Genomic DNA, 25,206 nt, shown 5'->3' on the forward strand with positions numbered 1-25,206 from the left:
CCATATTCATAAATGACAAATGACAAATTGATAGCACTATAAATATGCAAAGCACTATACTGTATTTATATGTAAAGTCAAATTTTTATTTTATTTAAAGACATTAACACACTTAGGCATTAACCAAGCCCGCAATGCCTGATGAAATGATTATATAACACTCAATCCCTAAGTATAGGACTGAAGGCAATGCCAACAACACCAGTTTGTGCTGAGACCTACTTCTAAGTCTTTCACTGTCCACCAACAGACGCCCCGAAGTTCCAGAACAACCACACCATCTTCTACTCGTGGGAGGGCAACCCCGTGAACATCAGCTGTGAGGTGATGTCCAACCCTCCGGCCACCATCCTGTGGAGGCGCGAACGCTACACCATCTCCAGCGAGCCCACCGCCAACACACGCGTGCACAGCGGCCCGGGTCGCTCGCAGCTGGAGGTCAGAGGTCAACCCCCGCCCGCCGGTCATAACACAGCTATCATTAAAATACCGGTTATTGCAAAATTCAGTTCAATTTTATTGATTCATATAGCGCCACTAAAAATACACATTGTTTCGAAGAGCTATACAGAGCCCAAAGCCTGAACCGCCTAGAGCAAGCACAGATGTTATCACGGTATCATACAGCTATTGCGGAGTAGAGCTGATAGGCATAACTGTCAAGTTAACATGTCTAAAATCCACCCTCCCCCCCACACACACACACGGAAGTCAACATGTGCAAGCATGTTGTTATGTTTCCTAAACAGGTCTGGTTCGCCTAGAGATAAGAAGTTGTTCAGTGATTCTGGATATTAAAACATCATTGATTAGAAGCCTGAAACTGCTACACAGACGTAGTGAGCCGCACAGTGCGAAAATCGCTCGCCCGCACTGCACTGCACAGCCTAATGGACTTGTAATTAGTGAAAATTTGTGAGATTTAGTGAGATCCATGAGATTCAGTGCCACATATGTGAGACATGACAAATGATGAAAATGTGTGAGTCACGGATAAAACGTGAGACTTGACAGGTATGGCTATGGGAAGGAGCTTCAGAGGGTGTTAAAAATAAAAGCATGCACATGAAAATGCATTTCAGCATTCTCTCTCTCTCTCTCCTTCTCCCTCTCTGTCTCTCTATCGCTCTCTCTTTCTCTGTCTCTTTGTCTCTCTGTCTCTCTGTCTCTCCCCACTCCCCCAGGTCACCCCGATGTCAGAAAGGGATTTTGGACGCTACAACTGCACGGCACGAAACAACATTGGCGCTCGCTACCAGGAGTTTATCTTGGCTCAGGCAGGTGGGTTTTTGGGACGTGCTCAGAGCAGTTGAACACTGTCCTCAGGTCGCCTCTTGTGACCGTGTTCAGGTCAGCTCAACGCTGTCCTCACCCCACCCCACATATCCTCACCTCATCTCACCCATGTGGGCTTGGCCTCAGGCTCCATCCCCCTCTCATCTCCACACAGTAATATCACTCTCCGCCCTCTCAGAACCGCTGGACCCAATCCATTTTGGCTATGCCTCAGAGCAGTCTCGTTTGCCGTGAGATCTTAGAGATCAATAAAGTGGTAATCTATTATGAGATCAATGAGAGGCCATAGTGAGATCATGAATTTGTAGTCATCTGATGAGTTCTCTCTTTTGAGCAGTGAGGACTGGGTCATTTAACATTTATATTTGTATGCAAATGTCTGATGTAAAGGGAAATGTTATATATGCATGTATGCTGTGTATCTATAAATGGTATAAAATGTCATACAATCAGAATTCTAATCCTGTCATGGTTCTACAGACCTTTGATAGATGGAGTGAACATTTATTTTGTTTTTTTCTCACTTCCATGCCCATATAGGTCATGTTAGACTCTCTTTAAAATCACACTTGACTCAATAATGTCCTCTCTTATCCACTACAGACCAGTCGTATCCAATCCAGACCAGTTTTATCCACTCCAGACCAGTCTTATCCACTCCAGACCAGTTTTATCCAATCCAGACCAGTTGTATCCAATCCAAACCAGTCTTGCTTGTGTGGCATCTATGGCCTTTAAACATTCATCTCTTAACTAGCTCCAAAGAGACATATGGTCAAACACAATCCCTTACAGCGTGCGTGTGTGCGTGCGTGCGTGCGTGCGTGTGTGTCCTTAGACTCTGATGGTACACAGTGACTGTGCCATTTGTGTCATTGATGATTTTAAGTGTTGCCAATACCAGGGAAGGATTAGCTACTGATTAATGGCAGCTTGTAAATCAACACAGGTAAGGTGATGAGCCAGGCGTGAAAGTGGTTAGTCTGACCTCTCAGCAGACACGTCTTCTGTAAATCTATAAAATCATGAAGATAGATTCAAATAATGTATGCTTCTTCTCTGGTGTCTGCCTCTAAAGAGACAGAGAGAGAAAGAATTAGAAACCAACAGCAAGCGAGAAGCTCAAAATGTTCTGACACAGAGTAGAAGAAGAGAGAGAGAAAGAGAGAGAAAGAGAGAGATAGAAAGAGAGAGAGAGTGAGAGAGAGATTAGGGAGCAGATGGGAATGACAAGAAAATCTTCAGCCATCAACTGTCACATTGTGGCTCTCTCTCTCTCAAAAAAACAGGCATCTGCTATTCTGCTCCCATTTTCCTTGAGAAGAAAAAGAAATGAAAGGCTGAGTGGGTGAGTGATGATGAGATGGAGAGATTTTTTCTCCTTAGATGTTAGAGGTTACAGGGACTGGCTGTGCAGAGCTGTTCCGTGGAGAGAGACACTGATCTGAGTGGCCAGCAGGCACACACTCTCTGATGAAACTAATAGCAACAGGATCCTGCTTCCACCATAATAGCCAAGTGGGAACGGTAACATTTAATCAGCAGACCTCTATAATTCGGGCAACACTGAATTATTTTTCGGAGGAGGAATTGCGATTGTGCTTGATACGGCTGAGATATGGAAGTTGAGCCAAGGTGGCATTTGAAATGAAATGTGCTGAGATCTTTGATCTTAATAAGTAAAAATCCATGTGGTCATATGGCTTTCATGCTACCCAGATGTCCAAGCTGTGTGTTTGTGTGTGTATGTGCAAGCATGCATGTGTTTGTGTGTGTGTGTGTGTGTGTGTGTGTGTGTAAATGCATGTCAATGCATGTGCATAGGAGATTGCAATGTGGCCTTATATAATTCTATGCTAACATGTATAATAACTACATCATACCATAACCATGAAGCCCTTCTCCATTGCTCTCCCATAACCTTTTCAGTGGGGTCCAGTGGCCTTTTGTCAGTCTGATTTTAATTTAGGAAACTGACCCCTAATGACCACCATACTTTTTCCTTTTTCTCTTTTTTCTTTGCCGTAGATGTCCCCTCCAACCCCTACTCTGTCCGCCTCACCGCCGTAGCCCAGCGGATCGCCACGGTAGCGTTCATGACGCCCGACTCTCACGGTGGCGTTCCCATTGGCCACTATGTGGTCAATTACAAAGAGTCATCCAATCAGCAGTGGAGGTCGGCGAAGTCACATGGAGTCCAGAGTGAGTGCTATGCAATCAGCCTTCATGTCTGCATGCCATTCATGCACAGCTTCAGGCATGGTTTCATCAGTGATTTGGTTCTCTTAGCACTTTTCTCACGGTCTGAAATTGAAATACGTACATGCCCGCATAGGACATGAGCATCAATAGGTTTCTCTGTAGTAGGCCAGTCATTGAAGTGAATGTCCACTGACGCGCTTATGTGCATATTCAGGTGTGTATGCGGTTAACCACAAGAATTACATTTTTGAACAACGCCTAGAGAGGACATAAGAACAAGAGAGTATAAGACAAAAAAAACAATGGACTGAGAGGAATACAGATGAAGGGGGAGAGCGAGAGAGAGATAATTGACCATTAAACCTTCATGGAAATACCTCTCCTTTAACACCTCTTAAATGTAATGTGTCTTCAAATGCAGCCCGGTTTTCTTTAAGAAAGAAGAAACGACTGTTAACAGCCATCTGCTTTAACAGAATGCCATTTCGATGGGGGAAAAAAGCGACTGAACATTGGACAAAAGCATCGCTTAAATTGAATCGAGTAAAAGTTTGTCGAGCAAAAAGCCATTCCAGTGTGTTACGGGAAATGAATACTTTTATGGCGAAGCTGATGCATTTAATAGAATCATTTCAGACTTTTTTTTGGAGGGTTGTGAAGTGTGCTCCTTCAGCTGTGAAGCACATTTGGTCTGTAATGAGAGAGCAAATAATGTTTTTTTACAGGAGTTTCTTTCTGTGTTGTGTGTGGGTGGGTGTATATATGTGTGACTATGTATATGTGTGTGTGTGTGTGTGTGTGTGTGTGTGTGTGTGTGTGTGTGTTTGTGTGTGTGTGTGTGTGTGTGTGTATATGTGTGTGTGTGTGCACAGTCATTTTGCTATGCTCACTGCTATTACAGGTTAGTTCAACATTGAGCTCAGCACAGAAATGCTGCCTGTTTGAGTTGAACATGAGTGTGGCCCTTCTCCCCACTACAGTCACTGCACACATAGGAATAACAAAGGCCAGAAAATAGCATTGGCCTTCAAGTGACTTCAGCCCAAACTCTGAATGTCTGTCCCTCAGAGGATTTTTATAGAAAACACAAACAATTATGTATTTGTTGATTTGTTTGTTTGTTTGTTTACTATAACACAAACACACTCTCTCCCTCGCATGCTCTCTCTCTCTCTCTCTCTCTCTCTCTCTCTCTCATACACACACAGAGGGAGAGGGGGGAAATTAAAGAGATCACCATTTAGAAATGATTGGGAGAGATCGTTCATTTGCATTAAATTTGGGTTGTTTTGCGCCTTGTTTTTCTTAAATTTTTCATTCTCTTTACATTTTTTTTAATTTAATTTAAGTTTTTTATTTCCTTTGATTCAGTAAATCTGACTCGTACCAAGTAAATGTTTTTTGAGTGTGCCATCCAAGAACATTATCCAGAGCCTGGTAGGCTGTCAGAACTGATTTGCTGCGACAATAACAAACTGACAGCACACTACTGTTCACTGGCCATGTCGTCATGATTTGTTTTAGCGTGTTTTGCCAGTAGACATTAAAGTAAATTGATGGATTCTGATGCAAACACCAGCGCTTGTGAAAAGGACCAGGGAGAAAAGGTCAAGGGTTTGAAGTTTTTTTTCAGCCTACAGCCCCAGCCACCTCACACAAAGGACCAAGAAGTGACTGCCTGACAGCCAAAAAGGCAAACATCATTTTCGAAAACCGGTGAAAATTATAGCTGGCCCTGCTTGAACTAATCCCCATTTAATAGCATTAATCATCGCCACAAGCTCCACCACCTGAGCACCACCCGGAGACAAAGAACCAGACAGTACCACTGTTTTGTCTTCCACTAATGTCCAACTCTTATTCCTCTCACAGCGGCTAGAACCGTCCACCCATACGTGGTGGGAGTGAAGCAGGGGGCTCATCGCTGATGTGATGGTCTTTAGGGTAATCAACCAGTCTGTGCAGTCATGTGGCTCGCTTTGGGAGATGACACCCATGGCGGGGTTGTATAATCAGCTGGAGAAGCTTGTGCGGGGTGTGTGTGGGACAGTAGCAGAGTATCTTACCGGTTCTAATGGCCCATTCAACGCAGTCCAATGCCTCAAGGCAGGGCACCTGACCCAGCATGGTGTGAGGGGATATGAGAGGAGAACTTCCCCAGTGTTCTGTATCCTCCGCATGCCTGAGATTGTCAGAGGATCCTGCGTCCTGCGTTGTTTCCAGACGAGCCCATGTGACACCAGAGGTGGAACGGTTTGCTCAGGTCCGGCACGGCAGGGACGACTTGAGCAGGCTAGGGGGCCTCCTCCATCTCCTCCCCACTCAAGGGAGACGGAACCTGCAGGGCCGCATGGCAAAGCAACTTGCTATGTCACTAGACTCAGAAATGTATTGGCGGTTACAGTTATAGTTCGCTTATAAGCCCAAAACAGAGCGCAAGCCCGTGACAGTTTACCAGATGAGTCCTCCTGGGACAGAGAGGGGTGCCTGTGGAGGTGATAAGGGCAGCTGGAAAAGGCATTACTTCATTACTTTATAAAAGGGGGAAGATATTCATGGCAGCAGACTATTTTCTTGGGTACAATAAAGAAAACAGCAGAAATGTGGGTCCCTCAAAATGAAACATTATCTATTGTCGCTGTAATTGACTGAAATGTTGTTCAACATGGGGGGACTCACCTAAGTGCTCGGGACATTCTGCAGTAATTGAGTTTTCAACAGCAAACAAACAAACAAACAAACAAACATGACACTGAGTCCTGTGTTTTTAACACAGTGTGCTCTTGTTTGTACTGTAGATGAGCAAGTATCAAAATTATTCAAAACAAGTTTTGGTTCTGTAATTTTGTCAAGGAGTTTGTTGTTCATTTTGAACATCTTTTGTTGGCTTTTTTTTGTTTGCGCTCACCAGCATCAGGGTGGAAAAGAGTTGACTCACACACTGATACAAAAAGGGACACAAAGATTTTAGAGTTGAGTGTGTGTGTGTGTGTTTTGTCTGTATGTGTGTGTGTGTGTGTGTGTGTGTGTTTGTGTGTGCGAATATACTTGAGAAAGGTGGCTGAGAAACCATTCATTTATTTGTGTCCCTTTACCCCCCCCCCCCCTCTCTCTCAGGCACCGTGATGCTTAGTAGCCTGGAGCCCAACACCACCTATGTGGTCCGCGTGGCAGCAGTGAATGGCAAGGGGCAGGGGGAGTACAGCCACACAGAGACCTTCCAGACCCTTCCTATCCGTGAGTGTCCCATTCATCTCTCCATCGCCACTGTTCCTCTTCTCCTCATCTCATGCTCTCATTCCTGCTCTCTCTTACTCTGTCCCTCTTTCAGGTTGTCCTTTCATTTCACTATCACCCCTTTTCTTCCTTGTCCATCTTTCTGTTCCCCTGAAGCATTCTATTGTGTGCTATCATCCGGTGTCAAAAGCTCTGCCAAGCTGGTCATTAGAACTAGATGTTCCTAGGAACTGAATCACTTGAATGCTCCCCTACTTGAAGGAAACGTAGAAGTGGACTGTTCAGTTTAGCTCAAGGTCTTATGTCTTAAATGGCACTTTTCCCGTCCAACATAATCTCTCATACCTTATAAAAAAGAAACCATGTAGCTTCTCATGGTCACACCCATTAAAGCAGGAATACAGACTATAGGCAGGACAGGTAGTACATTGTGTAAAGAAATGCATGCAATCATTGTGTGTGCTCTGTAGACTTAAGTGCCTTGTGGGAATGAAAAGATGCACATACTCTAACCCAGTATACAGGCTCTTTTTACTCTATTCGGTTTTCATACAAACTGCACTCAACTGACCTAATGTAAACTGCCCCCTATTAGTAGGAATATAAATAGGTTTGATGTGGCATCGGCATTGATAATGACTTCATAATTAAGTTATATTTACACTTTGTAATTATGTCACTAAGTAGAACACACTAATTATCAGGGTGTTCCGGCACATTGACTCTATGTACCCATAAGTACCCAAACCCTAATCGTTTCACCAATGCTAACCCTTTTGTATGGTAGTACAAAGTATAAACGTGCTGTTATTAATGATATATTCTATATGTTAAAATGTATTACACTGTATTGATTATTTGTGCCACAGCACAGTAATATAAAGAGTGATGGCTTGTCTTAAGTATGATGGCTTGTCTTAAATGTGAAGCATAATCTATTCGAATAGATTAATAATAAGCGCTAGAAATTCCATACTACTCTGGCGCTGTCATGGAGGACCTTGACAGTGAGGACATTTCTGTGAAACTCTACACCAATGTGGCTGCTGTACGCTCATGAATTAAACAATATGTAGTTTAGTTCCCTGCACAGTCTGTCTACAGATGCTAATTTGGATGCTAATTCAGCTATGTGTTCTCCTCTCCACCCGGACACGTAGGTGAGCCCAGCCCGCCCACGGTGCATGGCCAGAGGGGGGTGGGGAAGGCCTACCGGCTGGGGCTCATCAAACAGGATGACGGAGGAATGCCCATCGTGGAGTATATCGTCAAATACAAACCGGTCAGTCAGCAAGAGATCGCTGGAAAACTGCTGAGACTGTCTTTTGTGTTGACTGCTTCAACAGGACAGACTGATTGTATTTACTCCTTCCCAAGCTTCACGCAAGTGGAAAGGCTGTGTCTAGGCAGTGTTTGCTGTTTATTGTTTTCTGTTTCGAGAACTGATTAAGTTCACATACCAGAGGACCTAAAATGTGTTATCCCCACCTGTCACACTCAATGGAATTGACACTTCTGAAAGTGACTATGTTAAAATCCAGGGACTAGTTGCAGGATGCTAACTAAAGGGATGTTGGTGTAGAATGAGTTCCAGTATAATACAGAGGGTCATTTTAAAACTGGGAGGTTTGGCATAAAATTACCTTCATCAGTTGTGCAAATAGTAAACATTGATAAACACACAAACATATACACACACACAAACACTTGGGAAAAAAATGATGTAGTGAATATTCTCACCAATCATCTACCAGTCTGGGCATATGTGTTGTTTGGATGTGTGTGTGTGTGTGTGTGTGTGTGTGTGTGTGTGTGTGTGTACGTGCGTATGTGTGAGTATTAGAGAGAAAGAGAGACATTCTCCTAATCTGAATATTACATCCACACACGCACAGAGAGAGAAAGAGAGTTGCACACACATGCACTCCATAAACTAATTATGAACAGACAAGTAATCCCTCTCCCCCGTCAGCTGTGATGACTATTTAGCTATTATACATGTGCTAATATAATATGACACCTCTGGCACATGTAAAGGTAAACCCTGAGCTTTGTGTGGGCTTTAAGTAAAACCGATCTATGGAGCTTTAGCACGTTTATAAACCTTGCTCCCGTAAGTAGCTTACCATGGTTGTAGTGTAACATGAGAATCATCTGAGCGGTCTACGGGGATTTGAGTGACATGCAGGCGTTGCCATGGCTCAGCTCTGTGTGCCTCCTCATCTGACAGAAATGATGACAGACCTGCATCGAGATGCCGAATATGAATATGGTAATATCACACAAGTACAGCAGGTTTCACATAGCCACTTAGATACTTAGATGTGTGTGTGTGTGTGTGTGTGTGTGTGTGTGTGTGTGTGTGTGTGTGTGTGTGTGTGTGTGTGTATTATTTGTGAAGAAATGCTTTGAAGTGTATCACAGTAAAGAATTGAAAGGACTGATTCGGCATGCTTACTTTGAAAAGTTTTGAAAGGGAAAATATTTGTATACAAAGTTCAGTTTCCTTCCAAGCAACATGTTCATTAAGGATCCAACCAACACACATGAACCACTCCCTTCCCCACCACCCCACACACACACACAAACACACACACACACACACACACACACACACACACACACATACACACACACATAAAGAGAGAGAGAGAAATGCACATGTGCACCTAAAAACATACAAAATTAGGACATCAGCTTTCATTGACCCAACTTGGTTTGGCTTGTAAATTGTTCATCTGTCAGAGAAGGGTAAGGGTTAGAGAGAGACTAAGAAAGAGAGAGAGAGAAAGAGGGAGAGAGGAATAGATTCAAGTGGAATTCTTCCCTTTCTTCTCAGCTGTTATTTTATTCCACCTTTCATTTCTTCCTGGCACCTCTGCCACGGTGAGGTCTGTGGAGGCCTGTGCTGGGCCGTAATGGCATTTCAGATGAAAGCTGGAAAGGAGAGGAGCGGTGGCCAGCTCCTCTAATCAAACCCTCTGAAGGCCATTCACCAGACAAACAGCCAGGGAAACAGCATCCTCCACGCTCTCAGTCAATTCCACACCTCTCACTCATTCCGCTCTTTCTCTCTTTTTCCCTCTCTCTCTCTCTACCTCTCTGTCTGTTTCCTTGTCTCCCTCCTTGTCTGTCTCTCTGTTTATCTCTCTTTGCCTTGTCCTTAGTCTTTCCCCCTCTCTCTCTCTGCATGTTTCTTCCTCTCTGGCTCTTCCTCTCTCTCTTCCTCTCTCTCTCTGTCTGTGTCTTCCTCTCTGCCTCTCCCCCTCTCTCTCTCTCTCAGTCTTTTTCTGTCTCTCTCCCTCTCCTTCTCACTCTCTCTGTCTCTCTCTCTCTCTCCTCCGCCATCTCTGATTTCTGTCTAATACTCTAAGAGTGAGCCCCGTATGGCATTCAGTCCCTGAGTCCCAAATCCTTTTTTCAAGCCAGCCCCAGAAAGGTTCTCTCTCTCCGCAAACACCACTTCTCGCGCACTCCATTTGAGTCCTTTTAGCATTTAGAGAGCCCACACACAATAGGGAGCCATGATAGCCGGCTAGACACGTGCCACACTCGGGGCTGGGCCCCACCATCACCGATCCCAAATGCATTAAAAGCCCACCAGTGCGCTCCGGCAACCCCGCTTTTTAAAAAGGAAACAGAAAACTCGCCACGGTTAGCTGCTGAGGAGCTCCTTAAGGTTACCACGGCGACTGTAGAACGAGGGCATTTGTTAGCGCGAGCGAAAAGAAACAGCAGGAAAAATTGATTTCTGACATTTGAGAGGATGGTGGGGTTTTTTTTTTTTTTTTTGAGGGAGGGAGGGCTTTGGAGGGGTTTGCCAGCTGTGCAAGCAGAGCAGGGAACTGTGGGAAGGGTTCTGGTCACACTGCCTTCCTCTCCTGAACCTCTCTCCTCGGAGCTGCTCCTGCCCAAGAGAGGTGCTACCCTTCGTCTGTGCAAATATGCGCAGAGAAAGCACACACACACACAGTGTATGGAATGTTTAAAAAAAAAGCATGTTTGGTTTGGATTTCAAGCATAATGCAAGGTCATTAACAGAAACATGAAAAATAAACATATCTTGATAGGAAGAGATGTCAGAGCTAAAGATGGGTTTGTTTTGTTAACAGTGTCGCAATATGTATTTACATTGCATGAATTAATTTGAATTTGGTGGTGTGTTCATGCATCTGTTTGGTTTCTGTTTGGAGTGTCTGTGCGTGCGTGCGTGTCCATGTGAAGGTGTAATGCTGTGTTGAGAACAGCATTCTCTGAATTTCATGTTTCTATCTTGTATGTATGTTTCTGTGCATGTCACCATATGCTTGTAATTGTCACCAAGAAGTGCAGTAACCGTGTGTGTGTGTGTGTGTCTTCAGGATAAGGACGACCAGTGGATGACCAAGCTGGTCCCTGGCGTGCATGAGTTCGCTCTCCTCCAGCCTCTACAGTGGAACACGCGCTACAGCGTGGAGATCACTGCACGCAACATCAAAGGCCTGTCTGAGCCCACATACTTCCAGTTCCTCATGCCCCAGAAGCCAGACATCACAGGTATGCGCTGGTCCACTCTCGTGTGTGTGTGTGTGTGTGTGTGTGTGTGTGTGTGTGTGTGTGTGTGTGTGTGTGTGTGTGTGTGTGTGTGTGTGTGTGTGTGTGTGTGTGTGTGTGTGTGTGTGTGTGTGTGTGTGTGTGTGTGTGTGTGTGTGTGTGTGTGTGCGCGTGAGTGTAAGTGTGTGTGTTTGTGTGTGTGTGTGCGAGTGTGAGTGCGTGTGTGTGGGTTTACGATTGAACAAAAGAGACGATAGGTGTTGTGGAAAATGTGGCATTTACCTTTTGCCCTTGGTATTCTGTACAGATGGATTAATGCAAAGTTAATAATATTATAATAATATAATGTTAGTGATTGTATGTGTGCATATGCAAATGTAAATGTGTTTGTTTCTGTAATCGTGTAATGTGTGTGTGTGTGTCTGTGTGTGTGTGTGTGTCTGTCTGTCTGTGTGTCTGTGTTTGTGTGTGTCTGTGTGTCTGTCTGTCTGTCTGTCTGCCTGTCTGTCTGTCTGTCTGTCTGTCTGTCTGTCTGTCTGTCTGTCTGTCTGTCTCTCTGTGTGTGTGTGTGTGTGTGTGTGTGTGTGTGTGTGTGTGTGTGTGTGTGTGTGAGTGAGTGTGTTTTGGGAGGGTGTGGTGCATATTTCTGCATGTCTAAGACAGTGTGTTGGTGTGGTAGACGAGCTGTGTATGAGATGAGAGGAATTGAAAAAATAGTGGTTTGAGACACGTACTCGCATACTTCCTGACAATGATATGCAGTTGAGTTCATTCACATTCACACAGTCTCTAAGATCCGTATATGAGACCCCCCCCCCCCCACACACACACACACACACACACTCACTCACACTCACCCAAACCACTTATTAATTCAAGTATGCACACTCCTGTCTGTCTGTCTCTAAACAATCCCACTTTCCAATTCATTTGGTATGCATAATGCATTGTGCTCTGGGTTACCACAAATCTCTCTCTCTTTCTCCCCCTCCTCCCTTTCTGGTTTGTTTCACAGTGAATGGACTCTTACAGCCCATATTGACACTGTCTATAAGCTCGAGGAGCAATGTCATTCATTGCCATTTTGCCCTTGAATCAAGATCAATTTATTGTCAGTGACATTGTCCTTATATAGTTTCTCTCTTACTCACTCTTAGCAGTCTTCCCCTTAAATCATTGCCAGACTGCATGCCCCTCTCCTTCCCTCTGTCTTTCTCTTTATCTCTTTCTGAACTTCTGAATAAATGCTGTGTACGTGAGAGGATAGTTTGCCATACATTACTTTGGGAGGTTTGTTTTCAACTGGTGAAATAGACAGATTATTTTCAATGGTATTTCAATGGTCAACTATATATATATATATATATATATATATATATATATACATATATAGTTTCTATCTTTTCCCCTCTTTCTCACTTTACTTTCACGTAGTTATTCCCTCCTTTTTCCCCTCTTTCATCCCCTCATCTCCATATCTATTGTCAGCCTGGCAGTAGCAGAAATGGAGCCCACCGCAGTCTTGCCCGCGTGAGCTGTGAATCTAATTAGCCAGTGTGAGACTGTCTCTGCGTCCTGCGGCTCACACCATAAGCCCGGCAGGATTTTGATGGCACCTCACCATTACATCAGTTGTGCCAGGCGTTATTAATAGATTATGTTGTCCCAAATTGTACCCAGGAATAAGACAGAACAATGAATTTTCAAATCATTGAAGGCCTGTATTTTTTTTCTAAAGCCATCAATGATTCAAACTCTCTCCTTCAGTCTGTATGGCCCTTTCATGCCTTGTAAATTGCTGCCACCTTAATACATCATGAATATATCTGGTGGTAACTATACTCTTGCAATGAAGTATCAAACCTTTCCAAGGCGCAGACTTTGGTCAACAGTCGTTCCTACTGCTGCTGTTTACAATATCGTCCTACTATCTGCATATATTTCTTTTTTCATATATCCTGTCCGAGATTTGGGATTAGAGAAGGTTGTGTTACACACAGTGGCCCCAAGTGTCTCTCTGTCAAACAGTGTATGACTGAGCCCATTTCTCACCAGTGATAGTCCTCCAGACAGACACAGAGACGAGCCATTTCAGACAGCAATCATCTCTTCTGTGGTCTCAGCTTCAAAACTACTGAAAGACATTCAGACCTAAATCACATCATCCCAGATCTGGAAATAGCCATGGTGGGATGGCCTGTGTTTCTTTTTCTCTCTCTCTCTCTCTCTCTCTCTCTCTCCCTGTCTCTCTCTCTCTCTCTCTCTCCCTGTCTCCCTCTCTCTTTCTCTCCCCCCCCCCCCCTTAAGTGCACTTTTATATAGGAAAGACAGTACTGCCTCCAGACTGCCCAATAATCCTATAAGGAGATTGTCTCCTTTTATATGTGAGTGTACTCAGAGGGGAGGCACAAACACTAACGCTGTCATTTTAAAATGGCCACATTCAGACATTAGCTTCCGATTTCACTGAGAGATACAGAGAAAGAGAAAGAAATTGATGCTTTCTCATACACAAAGAGAGAGAAAGGCTGTAGAAAACAAACAACAATCGATCAAAAGTTCACTTGAGAGTTAGGCAAAGTTTAATTTCTCTGCCTTTTCCCATCATTTGCCGTGCAACGCTAATGTTCCCCAGTAGAGTCACAATTCAGTGCATCTGCACCAGACGTTCCTCCCGGAGCTTCAGCTGGTGAATACCTTTCAGATCCAATCACAGGCTGCTCCATCACCAGTCAGCTGTGGGGTCTGCGCCTCAAACGCACAAGGAATTGCCACCACTTAAAGAGCTGCGAATGGTATCGAGCTTAAAAGAGGAACTAAATAAAGTTACTAAAGGAATACATCAAATGTAAACTCAATTATCACCCCGATGACAGTCAGGATGAGCTGGAAGATAGCCAGAGAGAATGAGGGATGTAAGGGAGACATTTAGACTCCGTTTCCTTAAAACATAGAGACGTTTCCTTAAAAAAAAAAAAATTCATTGCAACTTTGCTGTGATAAATGCTTAACTTTTCCTTTTAGTCATGTAAATAAAATGGCCAAAAATGTCTTATCTTTATGATCTAAAGGTTTAATTTAGCATCACTAATGTTTACTTTTTCATTTTTTTGTGAAATGACTGAGAGGTCATGCATGAATTTCTAACTAAAGGCATATCACCAAGTCACATATCCCTTATAAAATAACATGAAATTAGCATTAATTGGTATCTTACATGTCAACCTTAATTTAAGGAATAGAGTGTCGTTAAGATCTAACGTGTCTAATTTAAATTTTAAGAGTAATGAACTGCAGCCGCTTGGCAGAGGGTACCTCAACATTATAATGAATGTGAACATGTGTGTTTAGCAGAGGGTACCTCAACATTATAATGAATGTGAACATGTGTGTGTGGCAGGGGGTACCTCAACATTATAATGAATGTGAACATGTGTGTGTGGCAGGGGGTACCTCAACATTATAATGAATGTGAACATGTGTGTGTGGCAGGGGGTTGCTGCAAGATGGGTTATAAGGTAAGAAGAGAGTTTAAAGAATTTAAAGTTTCACGACTAGCAGTGATAAAGGATCACAGCTAGACGAAAAAAGTGACATCTCATCCTTGGCACTTTCTGCTTCACTCAAAGACATTAGCATTTTGATTCAAGTATACGAGTTATCATACTTTGGTTCTACTGAACCGCAGAGTCATAAATACCACAGCATAGCTGAACAACAGGAGGCAATGTCTATGTCACAGAGGGGGCTAATGGCTTCTTTGTGCCACAGTAAAGTGTTTCTACATATCTTCCATTCCCGTGGCTATCTCTGTTGAAATGATAATGCTGAGGGACAGGACACATGCAAGGAGTATCATCCTCTTACAGAGAGAAATCTTGCAGATTTTATTGGATATTTGTCGCATGTGAACTGCTGTACACTTCCAGAGGAAGACCAGCGATTTCACTCAGTTCAGTGATCCAATGAGAGTGCCTGGTGTTTGTGACGACAACTACTGCCTGGCATAACCAAGTGGTAATTCACTGGTAGGAAGGCAGAAATGTTATTTTAGAGCAAATGCTATCATGCAATAGTCGGTCATAATGAGGTAGCATGTAGTAATGTGTTCAGTAATACGTTTCTTTCTGGAAGTGCAGCAGATTGTGTAATTTTTTCTAAAATCTATCCTGTTCCCCTGAGAGCTCCAGACGAACATCTCAACTCAAACATGGTTTTGGAGAGTGGCTCACTCGTGAAAATAACACTTCATATCCCTGACATTTTCTAAAAATCTGTGTTTGGACTCAAACCCAACCTATTCACATACTTTCACAAACTTTACAAAGTGGCTGTCAAGAAAGGGACAGGATCTCAGTGAGAGTAATGGCAGATCTCTATGGAACCGTTTTGTTCTTGCCTTGCCCACTGCTCTTAAGTTCTTCTCCTTTAAAAGCCTCCATTGTCATCTGTAACAAAAGAGCAATTTCCTCACTCTCTGAAAGGCTTGCCAAAACAGTTTCCAGACCTCTCATTTATTATAACAGCCCTTGCCCATCTGGTGTCGTAATAATATTAATGTGATTTCCTCCACAAATTACCCTCTTTTATTTGTGGTACTACAACTTAAATACCTCAATTACTGGACTTCCTCTTTATAAATGCTTTCATTATATGCTGTTTCTTTATGAGTAGTTCTTATTGAAGTTTTATTAGCCACTTTTCCTAAACTTTTTGCAGAAGTCACAGAAAATGTTTTATGTCTCCAGAACTTTTACTTCACTTCCAAGTCGGAAACAGAATAGCAGCTTCTCGTTATCCCATCTCTGATGCTGAGAAATATTTGCCCGATCCACATTATTAGTGACCCTACTTTAGTAGGATACAATTGCTGAGGCTGCGGAGAGATGTTTCCTCAGGACTAATTGAAATGTGTAGCTGACAGAGAACAGATGAAACTATGGGAAGTCTTACTCACCTGGATTTACAGATTTGTGTGTGTGTGTGTGTGTGTGTGTGTGTGTGTGTGTGTGTGTCTGTGTGTGTCCGTGTGTGTCTGTGTGTGTGTCTGTGTGTGTGTGTGTGTGTGTGTGTGTAGCCTTATTCAATGAAACATTGCGCTTCTCCTATTACAGTGTAACACTGTTGGTCTTGAAGTCTTACTCACCTGGACTTACAGATTTGTGTGTGTGTATGTGTGTGTGCATGTGTGTGTGCATGTGTGTGTGTATTTCTGTGTGTGTGTGTGTGTGTGTGTGTGTGTGTGTGTGTGTGTGTGTGTGTGTGTGTGTGTGTGTGCATGTGTGTGTGTATTTCTGTGTGTGTGTGTGTGTGTGTGTGTCTGTGTGTGTCCGTGTGTGTCTGTGTGTGTGTCTGTGTGTGTGTGTGTGTGTGTGTGTGTAGCCTTATTCAATGAAACATTGCGCTTCTCCTATTACAGTGTAACACTGTTGGTCTTGAAGTCTTACTCACCTGGACTTACAGATTTGTGTGTGTGTGTATGTGTGTGTGCATGTGTGTGTGCATGTGTGTGTGTATTTCTGTGTGTGTGTGTGTGTGTGTGTGTGTGTGTGTGTGTGTGTGTGTGCATGTGTGTGTGTATTTCTGTGTGTGTGTGTGTGTGTGTGTGTGTGTGTGTGTGTGTGTGTGTGTGTGTGTGTGAAAGTGTGTGAGGCAGCTCTGTTGATATTCCTCCCTCTCTCTGGTCTCAGCAGACTCCCTCTTCAGTAGTCTGGGTCTGGGTACAGTGGTGGGCCTCGGTGTGGCGGCCTTGCTGTTGCTGCTGGTGCTGGTAGACGTGAGCTGCTTCTTCCTGCGCCAGTGCGGCCTGCTCATGTGCCTGACTCGACGCCTCTGCAGCCGCAAGAGCGCCACCAGCGCCAAGGGCAAAGAGCTGGAGGAGGGCAAAGCCGCATATCTGTGAGTGGCAAACACACACACGCACACACACACAGCACACACACACACACACACACACATACACAGACACCAGTGTACTTACAATATCAAACACACACACACAGACACCAGTGTACTTACAATACCAACACACACACACACACTCACACACACACACACACCCAAACACACACACACATGCTTATATATATATATGTATATATATATATACATAAACAAATACCAGCAAGTTCCCTGGAGGCAAGGCTATGTACAAATAACCACACACATTCTCTCATTCCAAGACATGACATCCAAGCCACCATAGACATGTATAGACAATTCCATCGCCATATAACGACTACACCCAAGCCACCATAGACATGTATAGACAATGCCATCGCCATATAACGACTACACCCAAGCCACCATAGACATGTATAGGCAATGCCATCGCCATATAACGACTACATCCAAGCCACCATAGACATGTATAGACAATGCCATCACCATATAACGACTACACCCAAGCATCCATAGACATGTATAGACAATTCCATCGCCATATAACGACTACACCCGAGCATCCATAGACATGTATAGACAATTCCATCGCCATATAACGACTACACCCAAGCCACCATAGACATGTATAGACAATTCCATCGCCATATAACGACTACACCCAAGCCTCCATAGACATGTATAGACAATTCCATCGCCATATAACGACTACACCCAAGCCCAAGCCTGCAGACACACAGATACACACAGAGGACACAAACAAATGAACAAATGCACATGCACATTGTTAATGCCAATCATGCAGACACATACATATACATGTAAACACACACACACACACACACACACACACACACACACAGACACAGAGAGAGACTGACCCTGCAAATAAAAACAGCCTGTCTGCATGCGGTTGCATATGCATTCGATACTGGGCTGTCTTACACAGCTTCATGCATATGAACACTGAAGGACACTTTTCCACTCAGCCTCGTACAACTCATTATCCACTTGTCGCTTTCCGCTGTTCACTTACTCACTTCTTCACTTGCTCGTGCATTATTCAAATTCAGTGTCAGTCGCTGTATGTTTTTCCACACATGCCCATTGTAGCATCTTGCATCTTTTCCTGTCTGTCTCTGTGCATATGGTTGTGTGAGAGACAGTCCTTTTGCGAGACTATGTGAATGAATGTTTGCATTCATTTGTTTGTAATAATGCTTTCAAAGATGTATACCCTGTTCAGAAATATACAAATTATCATTTCAAAACAGATGAAAAATGCCTCTGAATAATACAGAAAATATGAATTGAGACTGAATATCTGATTGGCTTTGACTGATGACTGTGATAGTTAATTAGCAAGTCTATTTAGACTATTCAGTGCATTTATAAAAAAAGCAGTTTCATTGAAACACAACCTCTCTGTACCTATATCCCATATCCCTATATCCAATAGCCTATGTACCTGTATCCTCAATGCAACATAAAGACACACAGTATGCCCCCCAGTAAGATATTTTATATTTAATTTGTTCCTTTCATTTACCGATACGGGCAGCATGTTGCTATCGTTACCCACCTACTATATATGGGTGGAATGGCCCTTTGACCCTATGCTAGTAAAAGTTCTGTTTTATTTTCATGCTTTTGCATTGTTGGAGAACAAAGATGTGGGAAAGAGAGTGGCTGCTATGAACCAACAATTCAGACAACAGACCGTGTTTACAAGTATGGTTTCATTGTTGTGTCTGAGCCACCTTACAGTTGAACTCTTGACCCTTTGCAGTGTTTTTTTTCTGTTACTTTTTAGACGCCTACTCTTGCAGTCACACTCAGAGAAGATGGGCCAGGTAAAAGAGGGAAGAGAACATATAGGGAAACAAAAATATAGGGGAAAAAAGAGCTTGCTGAATATTGTTAGTCAGAGAATGTTGATAAACGATACATGCTGCTGACTCTACACACATGTGATAAAGACATGGGTTAGCAAAGGACAATATAGTATATAGTATATGTAGCAAGGATATTTGCTTTATAACAATTATCGGATAAGACACGTGAATTCACATACAAAAAGTAGCTTCTTATCATATGTTTTAAGGTTGGTATGTTGTCTGGGTGTGTTCTTGACCTGAAATACTGTGCAACTACACGGGCTGGGTGTTTATTTATGAGCACCATTTGAGGGAATATCAGCTGTGGAACTGCTTTGTAGTGACTGTTGGGAAGCTTAGCAGGTGCCTTAAAGGATAGATTAATCACCTGACAGTGTCATTTTGCAACTTGAGAAACACACGTCCTCTGTCACACACACACACACACTCACACACACTCACACTCACACTCACACACACACACACACACACACACACACACACACACACACACTCACACTCACACTCACACTCACACGACATACACACAAACAGACAGAGCCTCCCTAAAGTATGGTAATTAATGTGTTGATGGGGGCTTTTTGAGCTGAGAGATCTTTCTCCTGTGAGCCCTGTGTAGTCTCAGAATCCCAGAGATTACAAGCGGGACCCCATTCCAGGCACCAAGAGGAGGACAGAGTAAACTGTGTCTGATGCCAGAGAGATTTGAATGAGCTACTTAGCAAAAACAAACAAACAAGGCTATCTTTCAGTTTAGTGATGTTTGTCATATTCCTAAGGGTGTATGTGTGTGTGTATGTGTGTGTGTATGTCTGTGTGTGCATGTGTGTGTGCGCACCCACACGTTTTATACGCGTTTGGTTATATAACCTTTTTGTTTGTATATCTATACATATATGTCTGAGTATTTTTTGGTGTGCATGTATCCTTGTGTCTGTTTGTGTCTCCAAACATGCATATACTGTATGTGTGTATGTGTGTGTGTGTGTGTGTGTGTGTGTGTGTGTGTGTGTATACATGTTAATGTGCACAATATTCCAACATTTGTGTATATGTTTCCGCATGTGTTTGTGCATGTATGTGTGTGTGTCTGTGTGTGTGCACACGTAGGGGCGATGGGTCCAAGGAGCCCATTGTTGAGATGAGGACAGAAGAGGAGAGAATAACAAACGCAGAGGATGGGAGCCCAGTGAACGAGCCCACTGAGACTACCCCCCTGACTGAGCCAGAGTAAGACCCCCCATCTCAAGCCGTCATCTTCCCCCCCAGTCCCTGGGCTCATGCCTGCCTGAAAAGGCATCAGTTTTGCCGTAAAGGCACATTACAGTAACATGTTCGATGAGCTCAGAGGAGACTTGGGAGTTTGTTACATACAGTTTATTGAGGCCTAAATGAATTTGTGTAAAATTCATGCACCAGTTTCTCTTCTGGAAAATGTATTCAGCAAACCTTGATCAAAAGGCTGTAGAGGGTCTATTAGAGAACCTTGTAGATATTAAATTCTGCTTGGGACCAGCAAAGAAATCAAATCTCCAAGGTGTTATTGCGTTGCTCATTTGTGAAGTACATGATGCTCTCCAAATTATTTTTGAAGGACAGAAGCTGCAGATGTAGCTATATTATTGGGCTGCTTTGGGCTAGCAACCCATAGCAGCAGCATCTGTGGTTGATACAGCCAAGTAGATGCACCCAACTATGCTACAGCAGAACAAACCAAAAAAAGAATACCCCAAGAGCAGCGAGAGCAGGGGTGGAAGATGACTCACAGGCAGACTACATGGCTTTGGACTTTGGCATGGCTTTGACTACAAGAACGAATGAATAAGGGAGATGAACACGGATACAGCCAGTTCAGGTTTGTATATGTGGTTGGAGGAAGTAAACTTCACTAAAAGGCTTGAGGATCCACCAGCGAAGGAATAAATGCATGGATGAAGTAGTACAGGGGCCCAGCATTGAGCAGCGCTCAAGTCAGTCTGTTGAAGTCCAGCAGGGGGTTGAGCTCCTCACACTACAAAATATCAGTACCCCTGGCTGCTACAGCGGGAGGGAACCTGGCACACTTGCACAGAATGGTGGTCATTATAAGGACAAACCAAGCAGACTAAGAAGGGCATCTAAATGAGTTGTTGGTAGTGAAAGGCTGTAGGACAGCACCCAGTTACCTCCGATCCAAGCTTATATAGTTGACATGATGAAACTGACAACAACTACTCCATGTACTGTACCCATCAGCTGTTAGTCAAGTTGAATGACTGAAATTAAATGGGCTGAAAGTGAAACCCAGAATATAGAAGTGTTTCTATCCGTAATGGCAAACTGATGGAAGAAAGGTTTTAAATTGATGGTGAGGTGATTCCTTCTATTGTAGAAAAATCTGTGAAGTGTTTAGGCAGGTGGTACAATTCCACATTGAGTGACCGAGGACACGTTTCAAAGTTTAGAGAATTTATTGTTAAAGCTATCAGTACTACTTGGACTTACCAATGACCAGCTTGGTGGAGGAGTTCAAATGTGCTAAGATCAGCCTGGAGATGACTTTCTCACAGTCCTAAGGATCCAGTGGTCAAGAACAGGGAGGAAGTGGAATCCACAAGAAGTGGTTCAACATGCACAAGGCGCATTACAGCACAGGGATATAATTAGGCAGGTGCAGAGTGGAAGAGCAGGGTTTGAGCTAGGTGACAGTTGGAAAGCATGAGGTAAGACTACATTGCTGGAGAGGAGGCAGATGGTTACAAGTTTTGTACGCAAAATTAGACGAGCATCAGTGGCTTCTCAAGGGCAGTGGATGAACGGGCATGGTGTTGAGACCAGGAAGATCAGCTGGGGCGCATTAAATTCATTGTTGGAGCCACTTATGATGTTCTCCCAACTCCACAGAATCTCAGTCAGCGGGTGGGCGAAGACAAAAGCTGCAAGTTGTGTTTGGGTGTTCTTGGCTCATTAAAACATATTTTGCCTGGATGTAAAACTAGCCTGACCCAGGGTCGCTACATATGGAGACATAATCAGGTTTTAAAATCATTTGCGTGTCTGTTTGAGAATAAACGATTTGAGGTTAACTCTTTCCCAGTTAATGATAGGAACAGTAGGATTTATTTTGAGCAAGAGGGGCAGAAAAGTGGACACCAGGCACGTACAAACAGAACTAGCAAATGGGGGGAAAGCGTGGTTGCTGACTGATGCTCATAAAGGCAGCTTTGTTGATGTTGTTGTATCCTGCTGCTCAGGTTTTATGGTTGGGCAGACATGTTGTTGACTTGTGGGCTACAGACAGTGCATGTTGTAGTGTGAAGGAGGGCCTTTACGGATCCCAGGTACAGCACACGGTGCGTGTTCCGTCTTTCTCCAGCCAGTTGTGCGTTTTTGTTTTATCTATCGTTGGGCAGTTGTTATATTGGTTATGTTGCTGGCTATGAGTACTTGCATATGATTTATTTTATTTTATTTTATTTCTTGTCAGGATCTCAGACTTTGTGTGTGGGACTACTGCGCTGGTACAGAAGCATGACTGTCTGTTCTCAGTCAGCCAAGAGTGACACAGACAGCCGAGAGTGACACAGACAGCGAAGAGTGACACAGACAGTTTTACCATTTGAGCCATAGCTGTAGCAACAGTGTTACTATTCATGGCGTCTCTCCTGCTAAATGTCAGCATATTCTGTTGAACTGCATGATGTGTGCACCCAGCACCACACCTCTGGACAGCATCTGCAGTGTTTCCCTCTCCACATTCTCTTTCACATCCTGCCCTCATGCACACTTCCAGCGGCCACCTCTCACCTCTCACCTCTCACCTCTCACCTTTCAGCCTCACTCTCATCTTATGGAGCCTCGAGGCTAAAGCTCTGGTCCTTTACAGTTCTGAATGAAATGATGCTGATGAGGAGTGGGTTCTGGGAGGGTAAGTAACTGTTGTCTCCTTCTTTTCTTCTATCGCTCTCTTCTGTCTCCCTCTCTCTCTCTCTCTCTCTCTCCCTCTCTCTCTCTCTCTCTCTCTCTGTCTCTCTCTCTCCTTCTCTCTCTCTCTCTCTCTGTCTCTCCTTCACTCTCTCTCTCTCTCTCCCTCTCTCTCTCTCTCCCCCTCTCTCTGTCTCTCTCTCTCTCTCTCTCTGCCTCTATTTCTTCTCCTGTCACAGGAAACTCCCGCTGAAGGAGGAGAATGGAAAAGAGGTCCTTAAGCCAGATACGATCGAGATCAAAGTCCGCGGTGAGAACAGCCACCACACAAATGCTGGCGACAGCAAGGCATAATGTGTCCCCCTTTCCCCAATCCCATTACGGAGATTGACCCAGCCCAGCTAACCTGAGACCAAACCCAAGAAATGAACAGAGGATGAAGGAGGAGTTAAAAGAAAAACAAAACATAGCAAAATGAAAGTGAAGAAGGGAATCCTCCGAGAACATTGACTTTACTCTGGTGTGGCAGCACTCATTTGTGAAGAGGAGCATGTCAACAGAAATGATTGGTGGGAGAAGATTTGTGAGTGTGTGTGTGTGTGTGTGTGTGTGTGTGTGTGTGTGTGTGTGTGTGTGTGTGTGTGTGTTTGTGTGTGTGTGTTAGTGTGTGTGTGTGTGTGTGTCTGTCTGTGTGTGTCTGTGTGTGTGTGTGTGAAAAAGAGTGGGAATCTGTGATGTTAATTCAGTTGAGGATAACAAATTTGATTGTTCAAGTGAAGTTCTGTTGACTCTCCTGGTCCTCCGTGTGTGTTTGGTAGGGCTACTTTAGTTTTTCCTTATGCAGTGACTGTCGCTTCTTCATCTTACTGCTTCAGAACCAATGCTTTGGGTTGTTTTTGCACACTGTCGTAAAGCTTTGTTTTTCTTATGCACTCTATGTACATATAGGTGGGTGTATGCTTGTGTGTATGGTTCCTAGAAACCTGTGTGTGTGTGTGTGTGTGTGTGTGTGTGTGTGTGTGTGTGTGTGTGTGTGTGTGTGTGTGTGAGTGTGAGTGTGAGTGCACCAAGTGTGTGTGTGTGTGTGTGGGGGGGGGGATGCATATGTGGACTTTATAAGACTTTGCGTTAACCTGTTTTGTATATTTGCTGAAAGACTATAAATTGCTCTGGCTTGTACATATTTAAATATTAATTAGAGCTCTAGTTACACCTAAGTCAGTTCAGGAACTGAGGGACTCAGATCAGGTGATATTCAGTATCAAGCCACCATTATCTAGAAATCAAACTCATGAATTAAATTATCAATATAGTCATGAATTAGAATTCAGAGATTTATTTTTACTTACATAAATATAGAGAGCCTTTATCATACCGTGGACCACATAGGACTAAAATGGCGTAATATCTGAGGAGGTCAAACATTCTTCTAGAAAGGTAACCGCTCTCTTGAAAGGAAATAGAGAGAGAGACAGCAAGGCCTTTGCTTCTCCATCACACCAGCTTGTCAACATAACTCTGTCCTTTTTGCGTTATTTCCTGTGTTTGCACCAGATTGCATCATCTGTAAAAAAAAAAAAGGAAAAAAAAGAAAAAAGAAACACACAAGAAATTGTAATATGTGGTGATGTGGAGACGTGATGTTGTGCTTTGTGAGTGAAAATGAACTCTCAAATGCAGAGCCCCTAAGGAGAAACCACTAAAGTCACTACACCCCTCCCCCCTCCCCCACTCCTCTTTTCCTTCTTTAAATGCATCGACTGCGTTGACTTTTGCTCGGAAAAATGGTATTTCTCTGTCTGGGACTGGACTAATTTGATCCGTTACTTCATGTGTGTGATAAGACGTAGAGCATTAATAACGCTGCCTCTGAAGGAGACACAGTTGTAAGAACTTGCATCGCTGCTTCAGTAAGTTGCGTGAAAGAAGAAAAATAAAAACGGCACCACCGTACAGTTTGCCTGAAAAGAGGAGAGAGAAAGCTGAACCTTGCACTGCAGATTTAGTTTGAAATGTTCGTGTCTGTATGTTTGTACCTCTGTAGTGTTGTGTAAATAATTCTGAAAAAAAAAATGAAAATAAAAAAATTTGAAGGGAGAGAAACGCTCCCCAAAGCACTGAGTGATTCACGAGAAGGATCAATCTTCTTCAAAGCAAAAGCAACTTGTGCGCGCCCTTGTTCCAGTCCCCTCAGGATTCTCACGCTGTTGTTTTTTTTTTTTTAGTTCCCCCTCAG

The 25,206-nt window shown here is 43.5% G+C and overlaps 1 protein-coding gene across 3 annotated transcripts in view; it reads left to right on the forward strand.

Moving 5' to 3' along the window:
• Window positions 1–23,443, forward strand: part of zgc:152904 (uncharacterized protein LOC767777 homolog) — a 209,804-nt gene extending 186,361 nt beyond the window's left edge. The window contains exons 10-18 of one of the 3 annotated variants that reach the window (XM_031582308.2): window positions 251–438; window positions 1,185–1,281; window positions 3,325–3,498; window positions 6,616–6,735; window positions 7,896–8,017; window positions 11,097–11,271; window positions 16,959–17,166; window positions 20,178–20,297; window positions 23,210–23,443. In XM_031582308.2, the coding sequence (XP_031438168.1) occupies window positions 251–438; window positions 1,185–1,281; window positions 3,325–3,498; window positions 6,616–6,735; window positions 7,896–8,017; window positions 11,097–11,271; window positions 16,959–17,166; window positions 20,178–20,297; window positions 23,210–23,324 (1,319 nt within the window). In that variant the 3' untranslated portion in view covers window positions 23,325–23,443. The remainder of the gene's footprint in view (window positions 1–250; window positions 439–1,184; window positions 1,282–3,324; window positions 3,499–6,615; window positions 6,736–7,895; window positions 8,018–11,096; window positions 11,272–16,958; window positions 17,167–20,177; window positions 20,298–23,209) is intronic. The other 2 variants (XM_031582309.2, XM_031582311.2) reach the window with 2 other exon arrangements.
• Window positions 23,444–25,206: the final 1,763 nt, after the last annotated feature.

The sequence above is a fragment of the Clupea harengus genome, chromosome 16 (assembly GCF_900700415.2).
Source record: "Clupea harengus chromosome 16, Ch_v2.0.2, whole genome shotgun sequence".
NCBI lineage: Eukaryota > Metazoa > Chordata > Actinopteri > Clupeiformes > Clupeidae > Clupea > Clupea harengus.